General features: G+C 41.6%; 1 protein-coding gene across 1 annotated transcript in view; it reads right to left on the bottom strand.

Moving 5' to 3' along the window:
- The window catches only part of COL6A6 (collagen type VI alpha 6 chain), a 135291-nt gene that overhangs the window by 35297 nt on the left and 76180 nt on the right, over window positions 1–23814 (bottom strand). Inside the window, exons 22-29 of the mRNA XM_028517855.2 lie at window positions 21778–21813; window positions 20171–20233; window positions 18436–18498; window positions 10148–10210; window positions 7285–7347; window positions 6422–6472; window positions 4730–4765; window positions 3438–3500 (exon numbers count right to left, since the gene is read on the bottom strand). Of these exons, the coding sequence (XP_028373656.2) occupies window positions 3438–3500; window positions 4730–4765; window positions 6422–6472; window positions 7285–7347; window positions 10148–10210; window positions 18436–18498; window positions 20171–20233; window positions 21778–21813 (438 nt within the window). The remainder of the gene's footprint in view (window positions 1–3437; window positions 3501–4729; window positions 4766–6421; window positions 6473–7284; window positions 7348–10147; window positions 10211–18435; window positions 18499–20170; window positions 20234–21777; window positions 21814–23814) is intronic.

Below are 23814 nucleotides of genomic sequence, written 5' to 3'. Positions count from 1 at the left end.
CTAAACTTCAACAATGCTCATGTAGATGAAAATGCAGCTTGGCAGAAGAAATTAGCAAGTTACAAACAGTGATAAATTGCCCAGTGTGGGAGAAAAAAAGAAACAAATTCAAGGAACCAAAGGCCAAGAGAAAAAGTTAATATATTACCCACTAGTTTATTGTTGTTGTTTTTTTAATGATTAATGTGCCATAGGGAGAGAGGGAAACTGACAAGCAGCTGAACTTGTTAGGTTTCCAATGTTCAAGGGTAAACGACCTCATTAACAAGCAGAGGGAAAGAGGATAGAGAGATACTTCAATGCAGATGACATCTAGATTAACTTGAAAGTCTTTTCCAATTATCTAGTTATATCGGTCCAATATTTTTTAAAGAGCCTAATGTTAAAGGACAGTGATCCAAAAATATGATGAGGGGAAGAATTACAGCTGGGAGGCAGCTCTCTTGGGAGAGGCAGGATGAAGGGAGAAAAAGGCAGTTTCTTTATTTTGCAGCCCTAAAACCCACATAAATTATCCCTGAAGTGCTTGCTTTATGATGTAAAACAAAAATATACAGAATAAAATCAACTCCGATGATAAGAATGGAAGACCACCTCAAGTGTCAAGTTCAGTCAGATTCTGTATTTTTCTCTTCCTGCTCGACCTGGTGTTCGGGTCAGCCCACCTGATCAGTGCTGGTCCCAATGAGACAAAGAACACATCTGGAGACCATTACACGACGCTTGTCTCTCTTATAAAACAGCTGTCTCACACTAAGTCTAAGACATAGAAAGAGTCAGCAAACGCAAAAATCCATTCTGAAGCTCCTGGAACCCAAGGCCCCTGATGCCTGCAAAATGTAATGGAGACTCGTGTTCGGTCTGAGTGAGTCACAGCATTAGGCAACATCTGACCCCCTCCCAGGAATAATAAAGGCATATTCGGTTACATAATACACGGAAACTGGCTCTCAACGCTCAAGAGATACCCTCTCGAGCTCAGTAAAGAGAGAGTCTTTCTGGGCACACAGCTCACTGAGGTACAACAGTTACAACGCTCTCACAGTGAAGACAAACTCCCAGAGGATGTTAGGTTGCACTAAAGCTGCCAGGGAGACTCGATTAAACTGACCATATTTTGGAAGCTTCATTAACCAATGTCACCCCAATAAATTCTATTAAAAACGTATTTTGGACCACTAGAATTCCTTAAAAATAAAAAAAACCCCAGGAATTATAGTACCTTGGCAGCCAGAACAGATGAACTTGGTCACTAAAAGCAAACAGTCATTGCCTTCTTCCTGGCATTGAAGGATGAGCAACATATCCATTTCCTTACCCAAGTTTGCCTTAAAAATTGTGGCCTTTTCACACAACTACAACAAAATTACAACTAAAATACAGAACCACCACCATTCGGAACCAATAGAAATCAAGTTGAATGGAAGTCTGACAATCACAAAATTAAAGAACCCACATCCATTAAGACTGGTAAGAAGGGCACAGACGCCAAAAGGGCTGGTCCTACAATTACGTGTGGGGGATAAAAATTTGGGAGGGATGTCTCAGGAGCAAGCAGTCCCGGACCCACACTAGGCCCCCCAGCCCAGGGTTCCAATGCCAGGAAGATAAGTTCCCACAACTTCTGGCTGTGAGAACCAGCGGGGATTGGTCGGTGGAGAAACTGCTGGAGCACCAAGCAGTTCCTCTTGAAGAACCCACATGCAGACTTGTCTACTCAGACTCACTCCCTCTGAGCTCTGGCACAGGAGTGGTGTCTAGAGGGACACCAGTGATATGCAGGGGGATGCTGAAGTGTCTGGCATCAAAGCAAGCAGAGGCCATCGTCCCTTTTCTGGGCCCTCCCCACACAGAGCCGGCAGACTGGTGCCTTATCTAAGATTCCATCAATCTGATCTAATGCTGTTTGACCAGCCTTGGAGTTTCCCACAGACTCCGCCCCACCTAACTTAAGGGCCCACCCAAGCTGCTTTTCTATGTGAATAAACAAGCAGCAGTGGGCCTCAGTGAGCACCAGGCCTGGAACTAGCAGCCTAGATTCACAATTTGGCTTCACCTGGGAATCTCCAAGCCCAGCACAAGTAACAGCCATCTCAGATTGCTTTACGGCTCAGGCAGGGTACCCTGGGCAAAACAGGTGGGGGCTGACCTTGGCCCGCACCTCCCGGGAAACCCCAGGGCCAGCACACCCAGTGGACAGCTACAGACCATGTCAGAGCATCACCACCCTGCCTCTGCACAACTGATCCTCCACAGAGGGTGGAGGTTTGTGGTAGTGGTCACTGCTAGTCCTTACAGCTGACTGGCCTGGGTAAATTCCTCTCATTGATCTGCCTACAGCAATCAAGGTTCAACAAAAGAAGAAGTTATACTCAGCCCACACAGAGGGCACCTCGAGTACCCAGCTTGGATGATAGGGGAGGCAGTGTCACTGGACCCTACTACATTAGGCCACACTACCAAGACACGGAGCTAAAGCAGCTCTACCTAATACATAGAAACACAGGGAGTCTGCCACAATGAGGAGACAAAGAAACATGGCCTGAATGAAAGGACAAATCAAAATCCAGAAAAAGAGCTAAATGAAACAGAGAAGACCAATTGGTTGTAAGGATGCTCAAGGAGCTTACTGAGGACCTCAGCAGCATAAAAAAGACCCAGTGAGAAATGAAGGACACACTAATTGAAATGAAGAACAATTTACAGTGAAACAACAGTAGAATGGACAAAGCTGAGAATCAAATCAGTGATTTGGAACATGAGGAAGCAAAAAACAACCAATCAAAACAAGAAGAAAAAATGAATACCCCCCCCCAAATGAGGATAGTATAAGCAGCCTGTGGGACAACTTTAATCAATCCAACATTAGCTTCATAAGGGTGCCAGAAAGGTAAGAGAAAGAGCAAGAAATTGGAAATCTATTTGAAAAAATGATGAAAGAAAATTTTCCTAATTTGGTGAAGGAAATAGACATGTAAGTCCAGGAAGTACAGAGAGTCCCAAACAAGATGGGTGCAAAGAGGCACCAAGACACATCATGGTTAAAATGGCAAAGGCTAAAGATAAAGAAATCGAAGGGGGATTGTGGGAGAATGGCTGAGAGGTGAGGGGATTAAGTATAAACAGGTAGTTACAGAATAGTCATGGGGGTGTAAAGTACAGTATAGGAAAGGGAGTAGCCAAAGAACTTATAGGCATGACCCATGGACGTGAACAATGGTGGGGGGACTGCTTGAGGGAGTGGGGGCTGGTGTTGGGTGGAGGTGGGCAACAGAGGAAAAATCAGGACAACTGTAATAGCATAATCAATAAAATATAATTTAAAAAACACACATTTTACAAGTGTGTTTGGGAACAAGTGACAACTCAAATGATTGGAAAAACATTGAAAAGGATTTCCCAAAGTAGCCGAGATTGTAAGCATCGAACAAACTTACCGTCAGGCCTCTGGCTCCCTTGGGTCCAGCTTCTCCTGGACCACCGGGGTCCCCAATCTCACCCTAAATAAGTTTGGAAAAATAAAATAAATAGTTATTAAAATCAGAGAGATACCTTGGTGTGTTTTTAAACCAATTCCAACATGGAGACATTTTCTTTTCTTTTTTAAATTCCAAATCAGAGTTATAAAACTCCTTTCCAAATTATTTACTGTTATTTTATTACAATTGTCCCAATTTCCCCCCTTTGCCCTTCCCTTCCCAGTCCACACCCTTCTCCCACGGTCAACCCCCTCTCCACTGGCCATGTCTGTGGGTCATTCATGCATGTTTTTTGACTAGTCCCTTCCCCTTCTTTACACCACTGTCCGCCTCTTCTTCCTCTCTGGTCACTGTCAGTCTGTTCCATGTTCCCATGCCTGTGGTTCTATTTCATTTGTTAGTTTTTTTTCCCCACTGGATTCCTCTTATAAGTGAGATCATATGGTATTCTGAAGACATTCCCATATACATTTGTATCTTTTAACAGTCTTCTTTGAGGTGTACCCCCAAACCCCACAATTTTGTAGCTCACTGTTTTACTTCTGTTTCTCCAGTCAGAACACATACTCTTTGGGGACATGAACTGTCCTTATTTTGTCCCCTGATCCTGTCAGAGGAGTTGGCACTTACTGAGCTCAGTCAGTCCTTCTAGCAAAAGTGACATCATTGCTAACTTAGTATCTGAAGGTGATTCATAAACACATTGGGAAAAAGGGGCCAGGTGAGGTCAGGTAAGTTTGGTGTTCCTTACACTTCACTGTCCTTTGAACACATAAGAAAACAGATATGACAGAGGAGCAGCCGCACCTGTGCTTAGGAAAATAAGGATAATTTCTTCTTTTATCTATGAGTTCAACAATTAAGAAATAAATTTATTTTATGTCTTTTTGTAAAGATTTATTTATTTTTAGAGAAAGAGGAAGGGAGGGAGAAAGAGAGGGAGAGAAATACCAGTGTGTGGTTGACTCTCATGTGGCCCCCACTGGGGACCTGGCCCATAACCCAGGCACATGCCCTGACCGGGAATCGAACCAGTGACCCTTTGGTTTTCAACCTGTGCTCAATGAACTGAGCTACATTAGCCAGGGCTAAATTTTTTTATTTTAAAAAAGCCTGCTGTCTCCCCTCCTTTCCCCCATAACGACTTTAGAAATTCATACATAATGAACTGTCCTCCCACAGCCCCTTGGCACGGTTCATAACCTGAAGTGTCTCTGATTGATCTCTAGTTAATATGAAGCACACAGTACCTTAGACCCACTTTCTCCAGGGAATCCTTCTTGTCCCTGTAATTGACAGTACAGAAAATTAATATGTGCATAGATCACCAAGGCAGGATTATAGTCCCTGTAATTTTACCTACTGACTTATCTTGTTTTTAGTGCCTATGAACCAAGGAAGGACCAAAACAACTGAAAATGAAACTGTAAAGCACCGTTTGAGGAACTGACTTCAACTTCTAAATTGAACTACTTACCAATTTCACCAAAATATCATGGCAAGCTAAGGTAAGTGGACAACTGCACGCTGCAGAGGAATCGCAAATCAGTTCTCCCTCTGCTGCAGGTGCAGCACGGGAAAGCCGGTCATTTGGCCACGAGTTTCTGAAACCGTCCTCTTCAAATGGATTTCGGTGGAGAAATTTGGGGAGCCTGGAGTCTAAACTTGGTCTGTCATTTTCCAGTTGTCTGCTTACTTTACTTTGGCCACAGACTATAGTTGAAGAAGTAATGATAAGCCCCATTTGATGAAAAAATATTTGATTTAGAATAAAGTTTATTTTCTGATTAAGCAGAGTATCTCCTCAAACATATATAAAATACAAAAGAACAGAAAGACGAAAAGTCACTCATTCCCAGAATCTCATTACCCATTATCAATACTTTGTTGTGTTTTCTTTTAGCTTTTTCAAGTGTATTTGAGCACAATTGGGATAAACGGTTTTTGCCTGATCCCATTCTGATATTTTACTTGACATGTTACATAATGATGTCTTCACATAATTATACACTTCACATACATATACTATAAATAGCGATAATATTCCAATGTTGTAGGCTACTTAATATTTCCCTCTTGAGACATGAAGGTTGTTTTCAATTATTTTCTATTGTAAAGCACAGTTCATTGGAAATCTCTCATTCAAAGTTCCTTTTTTCCAAGGAACTTTCAGCCTTGTTTGTTTGTCTGTTCTGCCAGAAAGCCAGCCTCTTGCATCATCCCCAGTGGGATTTCACTTGGAATTACACTGATTCTTTATAATGTTTTACACTTTTCAGCATGAACTTGGCATGTCTTTTTAATCACTGAAGTTTCTCTTTCATATCTCAGTAATTCTTTTTCATAGGTCTCAACTGTTTTACATAAAGGATATTAACTGTATTGTTTTTGTGGATGTTATTATGCTTTCTAGGTGGTCACCATCTATATATATAAATCACTGGTTTTGATAAACTTTTCTAGCTTACTTCCAGACACTTAAATATAAAACTATCCTTCTGATATAGTTAAAAGGTTTGCAAAAGTTACTACTTGGCCCAATGCATTTACAAAGGCTCTGCAGAACCTCTTACTAATGGTTAAGGCAAACATAATAAAATGAGAATACTTTTGGACTGTAACCCTAAGTATACACTTGAGCACAGGGTGGGAATACGTCGGGCTCTGGCTGCACGGCTCTACAAAGACCAGGACATTAGCTTTCAAGTTTCAGTTGTTGCCTGCATCGTAAACCACCAAATTGTTTTTTCCTTCTACCACATTCCCCATAGGATATCAGCAAATAAATTACCAAAATCTATCTCTATAAAGTCCAAAACTGCTCTGCTCATTTTCTTTTCTCTCTTCAGTGTGGGAAAAAAAAAACACACAAAACATAAACAAACACCCAAGCAACAAAAAAAGTAATGGAAAATGTCCAGCTTGCCGTTGCCGAGTCTTACCTTGGCTCCTTTACTCCCAACGCTACCATAACCTGGGTTGCCATCATCACCCTGCAAACAAAGCAGTTAATTACAAATGCCCGGACTACAGACAGAGGCAGGCTTATTCACAAGAAAACAAAGCAGCCAGCTGTGAGGTGTGATTGAGAAATTAGGAAGCAGGATTCTCCGAGGCAGGCCACTGACATTTGGTGACAGCGGCACTAAAGATATCCCTCAATAACATATACAGCATTATCCCTTAGTCTCACCTGCAGCATCTATAAAGTGGGAATAATAATTATACCTACTCTTGGCATTATTATGAGGAGTAAATGAGAAAATTTCAGGCATGCAGTAATTTCAATAAAAGGCGGTAGTGGTGTTGTGTCTTCCAGATAACACAGGTATTTTAATCCCTTGACACTAATCCATTCTCACTTTGCCAGATAAAAATAAGACCTTCTGAATGCCTGGACACTGGCTACCATTGGACCCTTCTCAAGGCCTTAGTGAGATGTCCTGAGCCGGGAGCCGGGTGTGGGCTGGGTTTCTGATGACTGGGTTCTCATGGTAGGGTGCAGAGGAAGAACAGAAGAAAGGCTCTAGGAATGCTAAAGTCAAGTTCTGTCCATTCTATCCTTTGGCTTCAAGAGGTCCTGGCCAGGATGTTCGGTACCTGGGAAGATGCCACCTTGGAAAAGCTGGCCAAGGAACTCATCCAAAATGAGGATAACATCTCAATTTCTAGAAAGTTCTCAGGCTGGATTAGGATGGTGTCTTTAACCCCCTGTTCAGAGAGCCACACCTGATATCCTCTGAACGAAAAGATTGCAAGGGCAATGCTTTAGCCTCAAAGCAAAAAGTAATGATGAAACACAAACCGGCAAGCCCCGGGGGCCAGGGAGGCCCATGGCTCCTTTTCCTCCCAGATCTCCAGGTTCTCCCTGTTATACAGAACATTGAAATGGACACTTGTTAGGTTGTTTTTGTAAACAAAATTAAAAATGATGGCACAGAGACAACATTTTCAACTGCACCCATGTGCAGCACACAGTGACACTGGGTTTGAGGCCAGGACTGAGAATTGTGCAACCAATACCGGAGGAGCTGCTGCTGCTGCTGGCTGCTGAGGTCTCCTCTACTGATAAATAAAGCTTCAACACGTCTGATGTATGTGTTCAGTGCAAGCTTCACCCTAGCCGCTCAGTGCCATGAACCGCACCCACGCAAATGCCTTACCCCGAGTCAAAGAGGAAGCTCTGTACCGTTCCAGAAATTAACAGAACTATTTTCCATGATGATCCATGCAAATCATCTGGCTGCTGCAAAGACAGCAGACCTATTAATCTAGAAGTGCCCGTCAATACAAGGACATAACACGGCATCCTTGGCAATGACTTCTGATGGCTAGAACATCCGCTGCGGGTTCTAAACTGGTCTCAGGACTATGTTGAGGAAATTCCAGCTACTTGGGAGAGTTGGCACAGGATAACAAAAGGAGGTTACCTCCTTTTCTTAAAAAACAAACAAGCAAACTTTTAAAGTTTTTGATTTACAGAAACATGAAGACAGGACCTAGCGTTCCGATATGCTCCTACCGACCATTACATTAGTTACATTGATAGGACACATTTCTCAAAATAAATGAATATTGATTCATTATTAGCAAAAGTCCATACTTCATTCAGATGTCCCAAGTTTTTACCAAATACCTTTTAAAATTTTTGTTCCAGGATCCCATGTCATGGCTACTTAAGCTCCTCCAGACTGTGATAGTGTATCAACTCTACCTTGTTTTTGATGGTGCACACAGATTTGAGGAGTACCGGTCAGATATTTTGTAGAATGCCCTTTGGTTTGGGTTTCTATGATGATTTTCCTCATAATTATGTTGACTTCTATGGGTTTGGGGGATAAAGACCACAGAGGTAAAGTGCCATTCTCATCACATCATGTCAAGGGTATATCCCATTGATGTGGCTCTCACTACTGATGCTAATCGTAATCATCTGAGGCAGAGCTGGGCAAGTTTTCCCATTGTCTGGTTATGCCCCCTGCCCTTCGTGCAGCCATCGTGCAGCCTTGGGGAGAAACAGTGTGGGAGGGGTTAACTCATTTTAGGGATAGAAAGGCAGTAGAGTACATGTGAGAAGTGCACACGGACACATGTCCACCAGCACTGAGCTCAGGGTGACACCAAAGAGGGCTCTGTGGAAGAGAGCAGACCATCTGCCCTGAGGCCTCTTTCTGGGCAGTGGCTCTGAAAGTGTGCATCAGCTGATGCTCTTGACCCTTCCTCCTTGAACACTTCTTCTCAGCATCCAGTATGCTTTTTGGTTTCTTCCCTTCCTTTCTGGTGAGTCATTGTGTGTCTTCTCTTCCCCTTCTTACAAACAGACGTTTCCCCAGAGTCTGAATGACTCTGAAATCGGCATCTCCACCTGGCCCTAAATCCTTTCTTCTATCCCCCAAACCACAGGAGCTTCTTCACTCCTGTACCCGCTCTCCCTCATGACTTTCCAACTTCCGCGATGGTGTTACCACTCATGATGGAAGCCTGTGCGTCCCTGACCAGCCATCTCCCCTCCTGATTCAGTTTCCTCCTGGAAGAGTCCCCACCCGCCTGAACCCCCCGCCCCCGTTAAGTCACCCAGTCATTGTTGGGTTCGGTAACTGTGAGCATATACCAACTGGCCTCCTGGCTTCCTGTCTCAGCCTTCAAAATATTTCTGCACTGAGCTGCCTATTTAAAAATCTTCCAAAGTCTGGCTATGTTCATACACTTCAATAAAAAATCATAAATAGCTGTACTGGCTACTTAATAAAGTCAGTCACCACAGACATTCTTATTCTTTACGAGCCATGGTTCAACCCAACTTCCTGTTTGCAGGATTTTCCAGCCCTGGACTCTCCTTCCCCTTATTTCTTCTCTGCGAACTTTCCCATGCTCCCTCTCTGCCTGCCAAAGTCCTGTTTATCTTCTAAGGCCATTCAGAGTCTATAGCCTCTGGGATTCCTCCTTTCCCAGTCCAGAATACTGCTATTAGCGCTATGTGAACCCCCCACTTCAGCTCTATATTCCTGACTCTATGATACAGATTATTGTCCTGAAAATATTCTAAATTATGTGGAGTTGACTCCATGTCATATTTGTCACTATACAACCCAGAAACTCTTCCAGGAAACACATATTTACTAAGCACTTATTAGGTAGGGTTCTCAGCACTAAGGATGCATCGGTGAGCAAAACAGGCAAAGATCTCTGCTCTCCTGGAGCTGACTTTCTAGTCTAGCTGACTGCCAGTCCAGGGCCTTTGTCTTAAAAGGTGTTCAGCAAACATTTATATGAATGGAGAAAAAAATAACGGAGGAAAAAAAGGTTTGTATGTATGGAGAAGAGAAGAAGGGAGGAAAAAAGGGAAGGAGAGGCAGGCGGTAGGAGGGAAGGAGGAAGGAGGGAGGGAGGAGAGCATGACCCCAGAAGAGGCCCCCTCGCCTGAAGGCCCACAGCTCAGATAGGGAGTAACCCCTGGTGAGATTCTGTGAACTGGAATCCCTGATCTCATCCTGGTCCACACCCATGTACTCACTCACTTATTGCTGGCTCTCTAAGAATCAAGCCAGGGTATAGGGGCAATGGGATACATTCTTCTCTCTGTTAAAGGGGCTCTGGCTAATACAACCAGACACATTTCCCTTGAGGAAAAAACCTTAACTTTGGTGGGTACAAAGAATGTGACCTACTTTATTTCCTTGGCTTCCCAGATGGCCTTGACTCCCTGCCTTTCCTTCTGGTCCTGGAGGCCCCTGAAACAAAACGAGAATTGCAAATACAGCAGAACATAAAGCAACTTTCCTTGAAACCATTTGTGTCTCTTCTAAGAGGAAAATGAACCCCAGATGCAAAAAGACGTGTGGCTTCATTGATTCCTGCTTTGGAAAAAAGTATCCCAGCAGTCAAATGAAGACTAGTAAATAAAGGAAAATTAATAAAGTAATTCATGCCAGATGTTGCCTAAATGAGTGTGAGTCTTCTTTTCCAAAGAGATGTTAGGTTCTGTTTTGCTGTTAGAGCAGATGTTGCTAGAATGTCAAACATGTACAGTGGGTATTCCAGATGACATTTGCCTGGAACTATATTCTTCTTGGTTTCTTGCTTTGGTAGAAAACACAATGTGTGTGTGTGTGTGTGTGTGTGTGTGTGCATGTGCATTTTAAGGTAAACATCTTTATTTGTGAATACAAGAGGGGAGGATCCAAAAACCCCAGAATTTATTTTTAAAATGTTGTGTGTTTATTCTTACATGTTTAAACTCCAGTTACCTTCAAAGTACTCTTTGTTTGATGCAATACACCTATCAAGGCTTTTTTCCACTGCTCAGAACGGTTTTTGAACTTGTCAATTTTGATGCCTTTTAGTGTTTTTGCTGTCTTTTTGTTTTATTTCTTCCACATCAGCAAAACATTTTCCTTTGAAAACTTTTTTCATCCAGGGAAACAAATAAACAAAAAGTCATTTGGGGAGAGACCAGGGGAATAGGGAGGGTGGCATTGAACACCCAGTGTGGAGTGGACAAGTGCACTTATAAATCACCCATCATTAAGTGGGCAAATGCGATGAAAAAGTCTTCAAAAAAAAGTTCACTGAAGCTGAATGCAGCTTCTCACAACAATGCCAGCTGGTGCACTGATACAGATGGGTTCCTAGAACTCTCACCTAGTGGGGGAAGCCTGTTCCACAAGGCACCTGCTCTCCAGAAGATAATTCTGTTTTTTTTTTCTGTGTTTCCCCTTGTTATATTATTTGCACAATAGAAAGATCAAGAAACTTTACTGGAAATAATTTACAATAACAAGATATATTTGGGTAGTACAATATTCTGAAATAGGTTTCTCTTTCCCAGCAATATTTAAATGAATTTTCATTTACCAGTGGGAAAAATACTGTAAAATTCTTAGAATAAACCTAAGAAAAAAGATAAAAGACCTACATAAAGAAAGCTTTAAGATCTTATTGAAGAACATAACAAAACTTAAAAAGATGGATAAATGCACCACACATCTATATGGAAAATCTATCTGATACAATAGAAGTCTCTCCAACATTCTAAAAGAATGTTTTATTGGAATAGTTTTAAAGCTAAACTTTTAAAAATCCCAGTTCAGAGACAGCTTAAATGCCTTCTTATGTTATTGACATTTGGGATTAGAGTTTTCCTTTGGGTTATCAAAACACATGGCAACAAAAATGTCTTTTGATTAGATTGTTTATAAATACTTGTAAATAATCCCAGTATCAGTGAACTGAAATCATTTTTATAATTTTTTACCATGATTACTATAATTTAAAAATAAACCAAATCTGTGTAATAAACATGGTACTTAGCAGACTGTGTTCAGAAGAAAAAAATTATGGCATTAATCTTTCATCTTCAAAAAAATTAAAACTGTAATAACTTGGGCATAAAAACATTTCCTAATATGAAAGACTGTTGAACAATGAATTGGTTACTAAGAAAAATAATGTGCTATTTCCACAGCCTTTCATCTTTTCCTCTTTCTTCTTCGTCTTAAAAATAATCTCACTTTTGTCTCTCTCCATAGCTCGCAATCTGTGTCCTTCTACGTCCACCGCCACACGGGGCTCCCACGACCTGCGTGTTCTGCCCAGTCGACTTTTTTGTTCTGACCTTATTTGAGTTTAATCATGTATTTGGGGGGATTTTTCCACTGACTCTGCAACATCAAGTTACCATGGTCTTCTAGGTCCTTCTCTCGTTTCTTCTCAGGAAACTCTGAAGATCCTTCTTCTTCTGTTTGCCTCTTAAATCTCCATGTGCCCCAGGGACCCATCCTCTGACCTTATTTTCTCACTTCATGCCCTCTTGCCGAGTGGCAGCCCTACAGATCCACAAACCACTTCCACATGATGACTGCTAGTCAGGCAGATCTGCAGTCCAAACCAGACCCCCACACTAAAATGCCTCGTGGCTATCCCATAGGAAGTGATTACCAAAAATAATCATATTGACCATAAGTCATGCTTAGTCTCATGGTTTGTTTGTTTGTTTTTTTTCATTAAGAAATGGTGCCACTTTTACTCCCCCTGAAACCCACACCCGAAACCCAAGAATCATCCAGACCCTTCCCTCTTGCTCATCTTTCCAAACAAATCAGCTATTAGCTACAATTCATACAGATTGTAGCCCCTCTCTGTAGCCATTTCTCTTCCATTCCCATTGCCTTCTGGCCTTCCTTGTATTCTCCTGACTTCCTGGCTTCCCTTGCTGTGGCCTGGCTTCTCTCTAACTCATTTTCCATTCCTTTCTGCTTTTGATTTAAAATGTCAGGCGGCTGCTGCTGTCACTTGGCCTGAAATTCTGAATTCTGAATAGCTTCCAGAATAAAGTTTTAGTACTTTCCTAATATGTAAAATCCCTCAAACTGCTGGCATTGCCTGCCTCCATAGTCATCTGTGACTACTTCAATCATTCTTTGCTCATCAAACACCTGAGTCCCAAACACTTCTTGTGCCTTACACACCCACACTTGTGCAAGTTGCTCCCTTTGCTTAGGGCCATTTTTCCATCTAGGGAAGAAGAAGAATCTCCCAATACTGAAAATCTTCTTCTTGGCATCACTGTCTCAAGAAGAATCCCAGAACCCCCCTAGCTGTGCTGGATCTCTCAACTGTCCCAAAGATTCCTCTATTCTGTATGTAACTGGTCACTCTCTCTCTCTCATCCACTAGGGAATAGCCTGTACACTCCTTAAAGGCAAAGACATATACTATTGACTTCATTCATACTTCCAGAACCCATGCAAAGTACCTGGAACCCATCAATTCACCCACCTTTTCATTGATTCATCCAACCACCTATCCAGGAATGGTTCCCAGGAGATATAAAATCATGTGTTTGATTTGTTGGTTTTCCATATGAAATTTTCATGTAGATCACAGACAGAAGAAGTAGAGAGACTCTAAGTGCTCTTGACACTCAGGGACAAACTGGAAGTCTTGCCTAGGAGCCCACATTCTGTGCTTCCTTCAGACATCATAAGCACTGCGAGGTGAAGAATATTTCTGGGAGATTACTTCATGTGTAGGCACCTCGAGCGCACGTGAGCACAGTGAGAGATTAGCCTGTTTGAAAGCCTGCTGAAGTAAAGGGTTTCCTGGATGGATGGAAGGATGCAGACAGGACCTTTTCCTGAGAACATCAGAAAGCCTGATTCTGTTTCCTGTGGTGTACCATACAAAGTACCACACTGGGGGTTCTGACTGGTTGAATGGAGCACAAGCTTCTGGGAGTTGTTACCCAGATAAATCACCTACACAAATACGACTGGTTATATAAGGGACTATATTTCTAAAGGAAATAAGAAAAACTCTCTGCCACCCTAAGACATCAAAGAGTCGACAGGCTGCCTTGATCAGAGATCAAGAGTAGCTCTGAGTGAAAATAGCAGCTCAGGGCATTTAAAGAGGAAGGGCATTCGCTAGAGGTCAAATCTCCTCTGGCTTTGTCATGGTGTCCTTTTATTGGACATTAATTTTGTGTAAGGCACTGTGCTGAGAGGTATATATTTATATGTGGCTTCTTCAGTCCTTACACAATACAGTGAGATACAGAGTATTAAGACCATTTTACCAATCAGAAACAGATTCTCAAAGTGTTTAACCCCAAATCACTCAGTTACTAGGAGGATGAGGTAAGAACCGAGCCTGATTCTGATCCTCAAGACTGAACCCCCAGCTCCCCCATTTCTTGTGCTGGGGCCCGAGTCTTGGGCAGGATTCCCAAACTCTTACCATCCATGCTCCAGTTAAGACTGGAGTTTTAAAAATGTGAATCCCCCAACTTCATGCAGGAGGCTGGAGCCAGATCTAACCTCCAATAAGGTGACATGAGCTGGGGGTCGTTGGTTCATGTCAAGTCCTTGACAGTCACAACTGCTTTAGTGTTAAGTGAGGATAGAAGAAAGAGGCTTAGATTTTTTTTTTAAATTGTCCTTAGGTAGCACCGTATCAGAAGGGATTGCACCAGGAGTTTGGGATTAATGGCTGGGGCATTGCCAAGGACACCTCCCTTTTGGGTGGAATACACCAGGGCAGGGGCAAGAGGCGCATACTCTTTTCATCTTTAAAAGGAATCCTGTTAGTAATTACATTCATGGAGGTAAAACATTAGCTACACTGACAATCCGCAAATATCAGGTTGTGATATCAAACCTGATAAGCAAATATCAAACAACCCAAGGAGATTAAATGCTCAGCTTCTGTAAATCTGAGGAGAAAAAAAAATCAAGAAGCCAGCAAGGGGTGAGCTCATGCAAGAACCAACCTCCAAGACACCTGAGAAGATGTTGATCTTGACAGTGCTAGTCCATCCTACCTTCCACCCACATGGAACCATGTGTGGTTCCCTGAATTCACCTTAATGTCTCTTTTTATATAATCTGATGCCTGTCCTTGCATGCCTGTCTCTCTCCCCTTGGTCACCTACAGAAAGCCTCCTTACCCTGCAAAAGCTAAGCCACTCTTCCCCTCCTATAGCTCCATCCTTCTTCCACTATTCTACCTTGGGTATAATTCTATTTTCTTTCTGGCCGGAAGCTTTATTGTTTCAAAAATAAGCATCCTATGTAACGTGAGATGGTTAGAATAGTTATTTCTGGATTAGTGACATAAATGCTTGTTAGAAACACCCGTCATCTCCATAATCATACGCACTTATTTCATTCATTAAGAACTTCCCATAATAACTCTTGTTATCAAAAACCTTACAAATGTCCCATGAGAGTTAAGCAAGGGTCTATGGAGGAGAGAAGGAAAATCCTGCCAAGGTATAATTCTACTTTAACATTTAGCACACCACCTCTCAACTCTGTCTGCATGGGTCTCCTTGATGAGCCCGGCAGCACTTGCAGTGAGGCTCTGTGTCTGACTCATCCTTTTGTCCTGCTGCAGGGCCTGACAGCAGGAAACACTCAGTAAACATCTATAAATGGGTAAAGGGAATGACTGAGGCATCCTCTAACCCAGATGATGTAGAATGATGAAATCTGGTGATTGCAATACGGGTCACATGTTGTTATGTTGTTGTTATTATTATGGCTTTCCCTGGATTGGCTAGGAGCATGCTTTGGGCAAAAAAATGGCCCTGTTATTGATGCAATATAATAGTAATAAATATTTATACAGTGCTTACTATAAGGCAGGCACTGTTCTAAGCACCTACATATATTAAACCATTTCATTTCCACAAAAATTTGATGAGGTAGCTACTATTGCTATTCTTATTTCACAGCAGAGAAAATTGAGGCAGAGAGAGGCTAAATTAATTCCTGAAGGTCACACAGTTTTGAAGGCACAAGGCTGGCAGTCACCCCAGGAAGCCTGGCTTCACACTCTCTGCCCTTGACCCCTATGCTATTTTGTGTAAAGATGAAATCGTACTCTGTATCCCAAATTTGCCCTGAATAACTTCAACCTTCCTTGATATTGCATATGACACCAGTGAGTGTTTCACAAAACCCCCTATGGATTGAAAGAATAATTCCAGCTCTAATTGGAATTAGCATTTTGTGTCTTGAGTTTTCCATTCCTTTTCTATTTATTTTTATTTTATTTTTTAAAGAAAACTAAAAATGAATCTGCCTTTTGACCCAGCAATTCCACTGCTAGGAATTGCCAATGCAAAGAACCTATGCAACCCAATGTTCATAGCAGCACAATTTACAATAGCCAAGTGTTGGAAGCAACTGAGGCACCCATCAGTAAATGAATGGATCAAAAAACTGTGGTACATTTACACAATGGAATTCTATGCAGCAGAAAGAAGGAGCTTCTACCCTTTGCAACAGCATGGATGGAACTGGAAAGCATTATGCTAAGTGAAATAATCCATTCCTTTTCTAGGCCTCAGTTACATGACTGTAGGACCTTCTGGTAAACCAAACAAGAAAAGGAACAAAGGAAGGTACAAAAGAATATGCCGTGACTTTCAAAGTACTTTCTTTTTCATTGTGCCATGGACTGTATTTCTCTTATATCATAACCAATTACTAGGCTGGGTTACTATGTTTGATTTGTGCAGAATGCTCCAACACCCCATAAATTAACAAGCCTTCAGAACACTGTCAACAGACATCACATCCCTTTTTCTAAATGTATATCTTAAGAACAACTTTCCAGCCTGCAATTAGAAAACACTCATATGATTCCGCCTGAGTGGCTGGCCTTCTGCTCTCAGGAATACGAAGCCTATTATGAGTGGATTTAGAGCCAGTAAAGAATAACACCCTCTTGTCTACCTGATTGTGTTTGTCTCCGTGGTTTTCCTTTGGAAACAACAATTTTGAGGTCTCATTCATCACGCCCTAAACATTGAAAATTCTACACATCTTTGAAATAGTACTTTCATTGCATTGACACTGGTCTTTAAAAGCAAGCAAGCAAAGAAAGAAAACCATGCTTTCCAGCCAGATCAATGGAAGAGCTAAACCACAGTGTAGTGGTGCCTTTTGACTACCTTTGGCAATGCCATGGGGTTGAATGATTTATGACTCTGACCGATCTTGCCAAGGCAAGATTAAAGGGCACTCACTCAGAAGTTTGCTACAGGGCTCATGGAATCATTTATTGGCGTTAACAGCCAGTTGGATACAATTTTGGATTCTAGAGCAAGGGAATTACTAAACTCTTTGAATTTCAACCCATCTACATCTCAATATTTTATATAAACAGATGAGATAATCACCAGATATATCTTTCCATTGGCATTAACTTTTTTCAAAAAAATCTCAATTTGTGATGCCAGCAAGCTTTTAATGATTCAAAGATGTGAATGTAAAATAGTTACTTTTCATAAATTGAATCCTACCATGAAATTTCAAGTTTTTCATGCTTTTTGAAGGTATACATTCATCAAAAAGAAAACCCCACAAACAACAACAAACAGGAAAAATGTCCCCATGAGCAGTAATTAATATGCTTTAAAATATTGTGTCATGAGATACAAGTTTATGCAAATAGCCTCTAACTTGATGATCACACCCATGTGTGCCTGACCGCTGCCCAATGTAATTAATAGACACAAAGTAGCCGATTCCCTTTATCCTCCTGTTAGCCCAGAGCCCAAGTCCCAGCTATTCCCATTCATTCATTTACTAGTGGATTCATTATGCAGCTATGCATTGAGCTCCCCACTGTAGCAGCACTGTTGCTCTGGGCTCCGGAATAATAAGCAAGACAAAGTCCTGGCCCTCACCAAATTTACAATCTAGAAGAAGGGACAAAAACAGTGAAACAAATATGTACTATGATAGCAGGTAGGCAAGGGCCAAATCATGTAGGACCTGGCTACTTAAAGTGTGGTGGGGGCCAGCAACATCAACATGCCCTGGGGGTGTGCTGAAAGTGTAGAATCTCAAGCCCACTGCAAACCTACTGAATTGGATTCTGCATTTGAGCAAGTTCTATAGTGGTTCTGACAGACTTTGAAGTTTGAGAGTGTTGACATGGGTCATTCCCACCATTGCTGTTGCGTGTGTATGCGTTAGGCTCACCTGGGGAGAATTAAAGTTACCGAGACCCTGGCCACACCTCCAGAGATTCTGATGTCAGTGGTGTGGGGAAGGTCCCAGTGGGTGGAGTGTTTTACACTCTGTCCAGGAGAGTCTCAGGTGTAGCTAGACTGTGTTTGTTGTAGGTTGTATTTGGGGTTCACGGGAAGCTCCTGAGGAGTGAGTGAGGGGGAGTGACATGATCTGATTTACATAGAGGAGGAATCCTTAACCTCACAATAGTGGCTAAGCTGCTGAGGCAAAGGGCTAGAAACCAGCTCTGTGTTGGACAGAATGACAGCCTGCTTAGTAAGGTAGGGGCCAGGACAGGGTGTTGACACATCAGGCAATGAAGTCAAACCCCGTACACATTTGCTAGTTCACAGATGATAAGTAAACCACAAAGGCATCCAAGTGAAAGCCAAGATCAAAGCCAGATGCAGTCACTTTGTCCCAGTACATACCTGGGGACCTCTACTTCCCAGACCTCCTTTTTCTCCTTTCGCACCAGCCTCTCCTCTTGGGCCCTAGGTACAGGGAATGAAAGCATTATTTTCTCCCTAAAACAGAATACTTGGATATTAGCTTGAATATTAAAATGGAAATGCTACGTCAGTGACATAGCCAGAAACTGGAACGAGAAGTCCACGCATGTCTTTGGTTCTGCCTTGACCTGTCGAGCTCCCCTTCTGTGTGGGGACATGGGCATCCGATCCCACATCTGGGAAGCTGGGCATTTGCATTCACAGTGAAGAAATACCGAGCAGGGGACATGTTTAGTACTGCTTTCTAATGATCTTAAGCATCTTTAGACTCCAATTCATATATTATGTGAAAAGAAAATAATCCTAAAATAGAAAATAGTCCTTAATTATATAAGCCTGCAAATGAACTATTTAAATGGATTTCTATTCAGTGACTGCACTGACGACTGGTCATAACTAAGATAGGGCATGCAGTAAGAAGAAATTTGGATATTTCTACTTCTGGGATATTATTTCTATTGTTTATTAACTGTGGCTTCCACATGTTATGCAGAGAAACTTTCATGCTGTGTTTGTTTTTTGCATCTCTTTTTAAATTATGTCATGAAAAAAAGTAAGAATCTGTAGAACGGAATAAGTATTGCTTGTTTAGCACCAGATAAAGCCAGTCAATCCACAGAAATGCTTCCCCACCACCCTAATGGCAAATATTTCTCATTTGAAGGTGGGAAAGATGAACTTTCCTCAGCTGGCAAGTAAGATGAAGAAAAGCAATCAAGCTGGAAAGAGACAGAGGTCGGGGGCAAACTGTTTACTGCTCTGAAATCTTGGTGAAATGTGAACAAAGTTTCTCTTCTCCTATCTATGGACATTCTGCCCAACTTCCATGCACCAAATTGCCAACATATATTGGTGACTTCAGTTATTTTTTTTTTAACTACATGGGTTAAAACATTGAAAAAAATGGCAAAACCCTTGCTTGTCCTGCATTTGCCAAACAGCAACATTATTTCCCAAGATTTCAAACTAAGAAAGAAAAATTATTCTAACATTCTGTAGTCTTTCTTTTTTTTTTCTTTCATCTCAGCCTTTTCTAGGACTTCCCTTCCCTTCTCATTATTTTAGGCTACATTTTGTTTTCTCTGGCACAGGCTTCCTCTCCCCTCATGTGATCCGTATGAGAGCCAGCCATGCGTTGTTCCTTGCAAAGGAAAAGCGCCGGGGGCAGCTCCCAGGAGAAGTGAGCTAGAAAGCACAGGCTGAGTGCCACACTGCAGAGCGCCCTGCTGAAGACTTCAGCTGTATTTGCAATAACTATATCCTACAGTGGAGCCAATTTTTCTACAGCACAGGCACCCAGATATGTAACACTGAACACTTACGGTGCTGAATTGACCAACATCCCCAGTTTTGAGGCCCTGTGTTTTCCTTGGCTCCAGGTCTCTTTAGAGTACCCTAGCGGGCCTGAACCCATGGCTCAGGGACCACTGCCCAGCACGTTCACTCTCATGTCACCTCCTGACTGGAATACAACTTAGATAAAGGAGACCAAGTGCTGTACAAGTCAGGACTGTGTTGTTTCCCTACTTTATAGCCCTGAAAACCCTTTAAACAACTTTAATTCTGCAAGGAGGTGGGAGGCAGCGCATCAGGGGCTTCTATCAACACTTCAGATTCTTTAAGTTCTCACATCGTGATTAATTTTAATATGTACCTGAGGGCCCTGAAGTCCAGGTGAGCCTTCGAGTCCATCTAGGCCTGGAGCACCTGTTGTCCCCTGTGTTGAGAGAGAATCAACCTCTTAACAGTGTTTCCTGAGAATTTTATCCTTTTTATGCGCAAGATTCTGCTTTTTTTAAATTACAATGACAGCACAGGATCTTTGCAAAAATATGGATACAGGAAAATACAAAGGAGGAAATAAAAATTTTCTATAGTCTCATCAGGCAGAATTAACCACAGCTTTCAGTCTTTACACACACACACACACACACACACACACGCATCCTTATTGTCCTATAACACTTGTAACATGCTATGTCTAACTTGGGTGTTTGGCTTGAAAAATCTCACAATTTACTGCACATTTTCTTCAAAAATCTCTAGGCATCTTACAACATTACATTTATGCTCAAATAGTTAAAATATCAAAGGATCAACAGCTGAGCCCTCGCTTTGCATTGTCCTTAAACTCTGCCACAGACACGAACTCCAAGAAGAGTAAGAAAGGATTAAGGAAGTCTAATTTAGGCAAGGACTGGGACCGCACAAGTTATGTCTCAGCTGTCAGACACTTGGGTGTGATTAAATGTCCCTCACTGAGGCCTTTTCCAAGAAATAAGAAAGAGGACATTTCTCAACACTTTCTCTCCCCATCTCATTTGTTTTATGCCATTCTTCTGGATTTGCTTTTTTGTTGTTGTCGAAACCTAACCTTGAAGCATGCATGGATGGGGTGATGTCTGTGGATGGTACACTCTTTGTCTATCTGAAAAGATCTATTTTCCTCACTTCTAGTTTAGCTACATACAAAATTCTAGTTTTCTGGCCATTTTGCCTCTGCACCTGCGAGATATTAATTTGCTGTCTTCTGGCATCTATTATTAGCGAACAGAAGTCGGCTACACTCTAATTTGTTATTCCTTTCATGGGTAAAACTAACCGGCTTTTCTTGCTGGTAGTGCTTAAAATGTTTTCTTTAACATTCTGCAGTTTCCCCATGATGTGATTAAGAGTAGGTTCATTATTGATTTTTAATAGGAGGATGTGTGCTTTCTCAGTTTTGAAAAATTCCAAGTCACAACCACTCTTTCATAAATATCATAGGCTCATGAAGCTTGTTTATTGACTGTATCACCAATACATCCCAAGGGGATGTGATTATGATACTTGGTGTAGCTCACTTTTGAACAAAACATTCAGAAATCTCACTTACATTAGGGTTTTTTGTACCCTCTTTGTTTAAAAGGGGTTTATGTACATTTAAAATAAGGTTTCAGAGTTCATTGAGCAAAACTCTAAAAGAAAAGTCACCCACAGAGTCGCTCGAGTTTGTACGTGTAATCCAATCAAAGTTCAATTTAACAATGATTGGGCAAGTAATGTCTCATCGTTGATTTTTATGATTTTGATTTAAGTGCCCAAATTTTCATTTCCTTTTAAGATTTAAAATTGCACCCTAAAATTTTTCTAACAGTTTATTCTTCCACAACCAGTATCATCAAAAAGAGAGGAACTTCAGGCCTGGAGCAGAGTTTTCCGAGTCCTCATTCCAGCTCTCTGGTTGGACGGTTGGAGTTAAGGGGGAAAGCATCACTGTACCTGTGGGCCTGTGTGTCCTCTTCGGCCAGGAGCTGCCTGAAACAGGAGGAAAAGGTATATATCAGTAACTCTGAAAAAAAATGCTTTTTATATGTCATTTAAATTAGTAATGGGCGCTTTAATGCACTGACATTAAAAAAAGGTTCCACCTATTGCTCAAAACATTAAATTATCCACTGCACCATGAAAGCAAAATGCTGCCAATTCCATTCTAAGGCAACAGGTAATTAAACTCATAGACAACTGAACTCTATAGATACTTAAGAGAAGCGATTCTGGTCAATAATTCATCCTCTACTAAACTGTTACTAGAGCTGTTCATACAAGCTCCAAAATTGACTGGTTTGAATTTTATTTCTTTTCATTGTTCCCAAGTGCTATTACATAAGCCAAAAAAATCAAGAATAGAGTGGCTAATAGGCAGGAAGCCAGAGGAACGACTGAGAAATTTAAGATCATGAACTTCATTATAGGTGAATTTCAGAAGCTAAGGATAGCCAAACTAATTTCATCCCATCCCCCCAAAGCCAAATACCTGTCAAAAAGGAAAGAATCACCACAATCATTCAAAAGTTACTCAATTTAGTTTGTTAATAAAATATCCAATCAAAATAATGGTGCTACATAATCAAGTGGGTTTTTTCCTACTAATCTCATACTTAAGATTAGGCTCTGGGTATATTCCAGATCAGTACTTCATGGATCTGGAAATCAAGAGACAAAGACATTTTATTGCCTGACTTAGGATCTCTCAGTGAGGTAATAGCAATACTGACGTCCAGGACTTGCAAAATTCAATAACTATCACACAATGTTTTCTTAATGGACACTTATTTGGGATGTTCGGGCCAAAATTCTGAGAGACCACTATTGCAGACCTTAAACTCTATTAATCATATTTCAGTCAAAGTTTATTATTGTCTAGGAAACAGACTGTGCATCTGGGGAAATGGTTGGAGTCCTATTCCTTGAAAACCCTGATGAATCAGCTTGAGATGAACGTCTAAATCCTCTTTCTTACAGGGAAAGAAATATGCTTTCTCTGTTCTGAATCAATTCACTTCAGTTCCATTAAGAAAAATATTGACCAAGGGTTTACTACCTGCAAAGCACACTGGGTAGGAACCATACAGCATAAGGATGACACACACACATACACATACACACAGGCACAGAGTCCTTGATCTCAGGGGCTCCTCACTCTGTGGTGAAATGAACGCTTACAAGGCAGAGTATGGCCAACACCACAGGAAAGAGGAGTGGCAGAAATATGGGCTTTGAAGAACACAATAATTTCATTAGTCAAATCAGGAAAAAGTTTCCTGGAAGAAGAGATTTTTAAGGATGGGTTTTGGAGGATGGGTAGGAGTTCTAGAGGGAGAAGATGTAAGAAGTCCTCTTTCCAGCAGAGGATACCAGACTGAGTAATAAAAATGGGAAACTAGGAGTGTATGTGATAGGAGTGGTTCTGGGTCAGAGACATGAGAAGAAAAGTGAGTAGTGGGGTTCCAAAGGCTAGAAATACAAGACCAAGGCTTCATACCTTGTTAGCAGAAACCACCGTGGTTCTTGGAGCAGAAAATGTACATGGCCAGACCTGGGGTTTAGGTGGACACCACTGTTTGTGTAGGAATGATGAAATGGAACCTTATATTTGGGCAAAATAAAGAGCTTCCTGTGCAATAAAGGATATGAAACAGGCCCTTACATCCAAAAATCTGGTCCACTGACACAGGGTTTGAAACATCCATGAATGTTTTTTTCTGTCTTTGATTGACTTCGACAGAGCTTGATTAAAATGACTTATCTTTACGCATATTCATTGAGCTCCTGCTTCCTCCAAGGCACTTGTCAGTGTGGTGCCAAGAAAACCTGCCTCCTGTCCTGAGGCAGGAGTTTGTAAGCCCAGCGGAGAGGATGGGCCTTAATCGCCCATTCACTGAAAACAGCGGAGACATTTCCAGAAGTAATCAGCTAGCACTTTCATTAATGGCTCCTGGGGATTTAAACTCGAAATAAAAGTCATGGTTTTAAATA

The sequence above is a fragment of the Phyllostomus discolor genome, chromosome 7 (genome assembly GCF_004126475.2).
Source record: "Phyllostomus discolor isolate MPI-MPIP mPhyDis1 chromosome 7, mPhyDis1.pri.v3, whole genome shotgun sequence".
Classification (NCBI taxonomy): domain Eukaryota; kingdom Metazoa; phylum Chordata; class Mammalia; order Chiroptera; family Phyllostomidae; genus Phyllostomus; species Phyllostomus discolor.
Note: the sequence above shows the minus strand (reverse complement) of the source record. Positions and strands in the feature narration are given on the sequence as shown.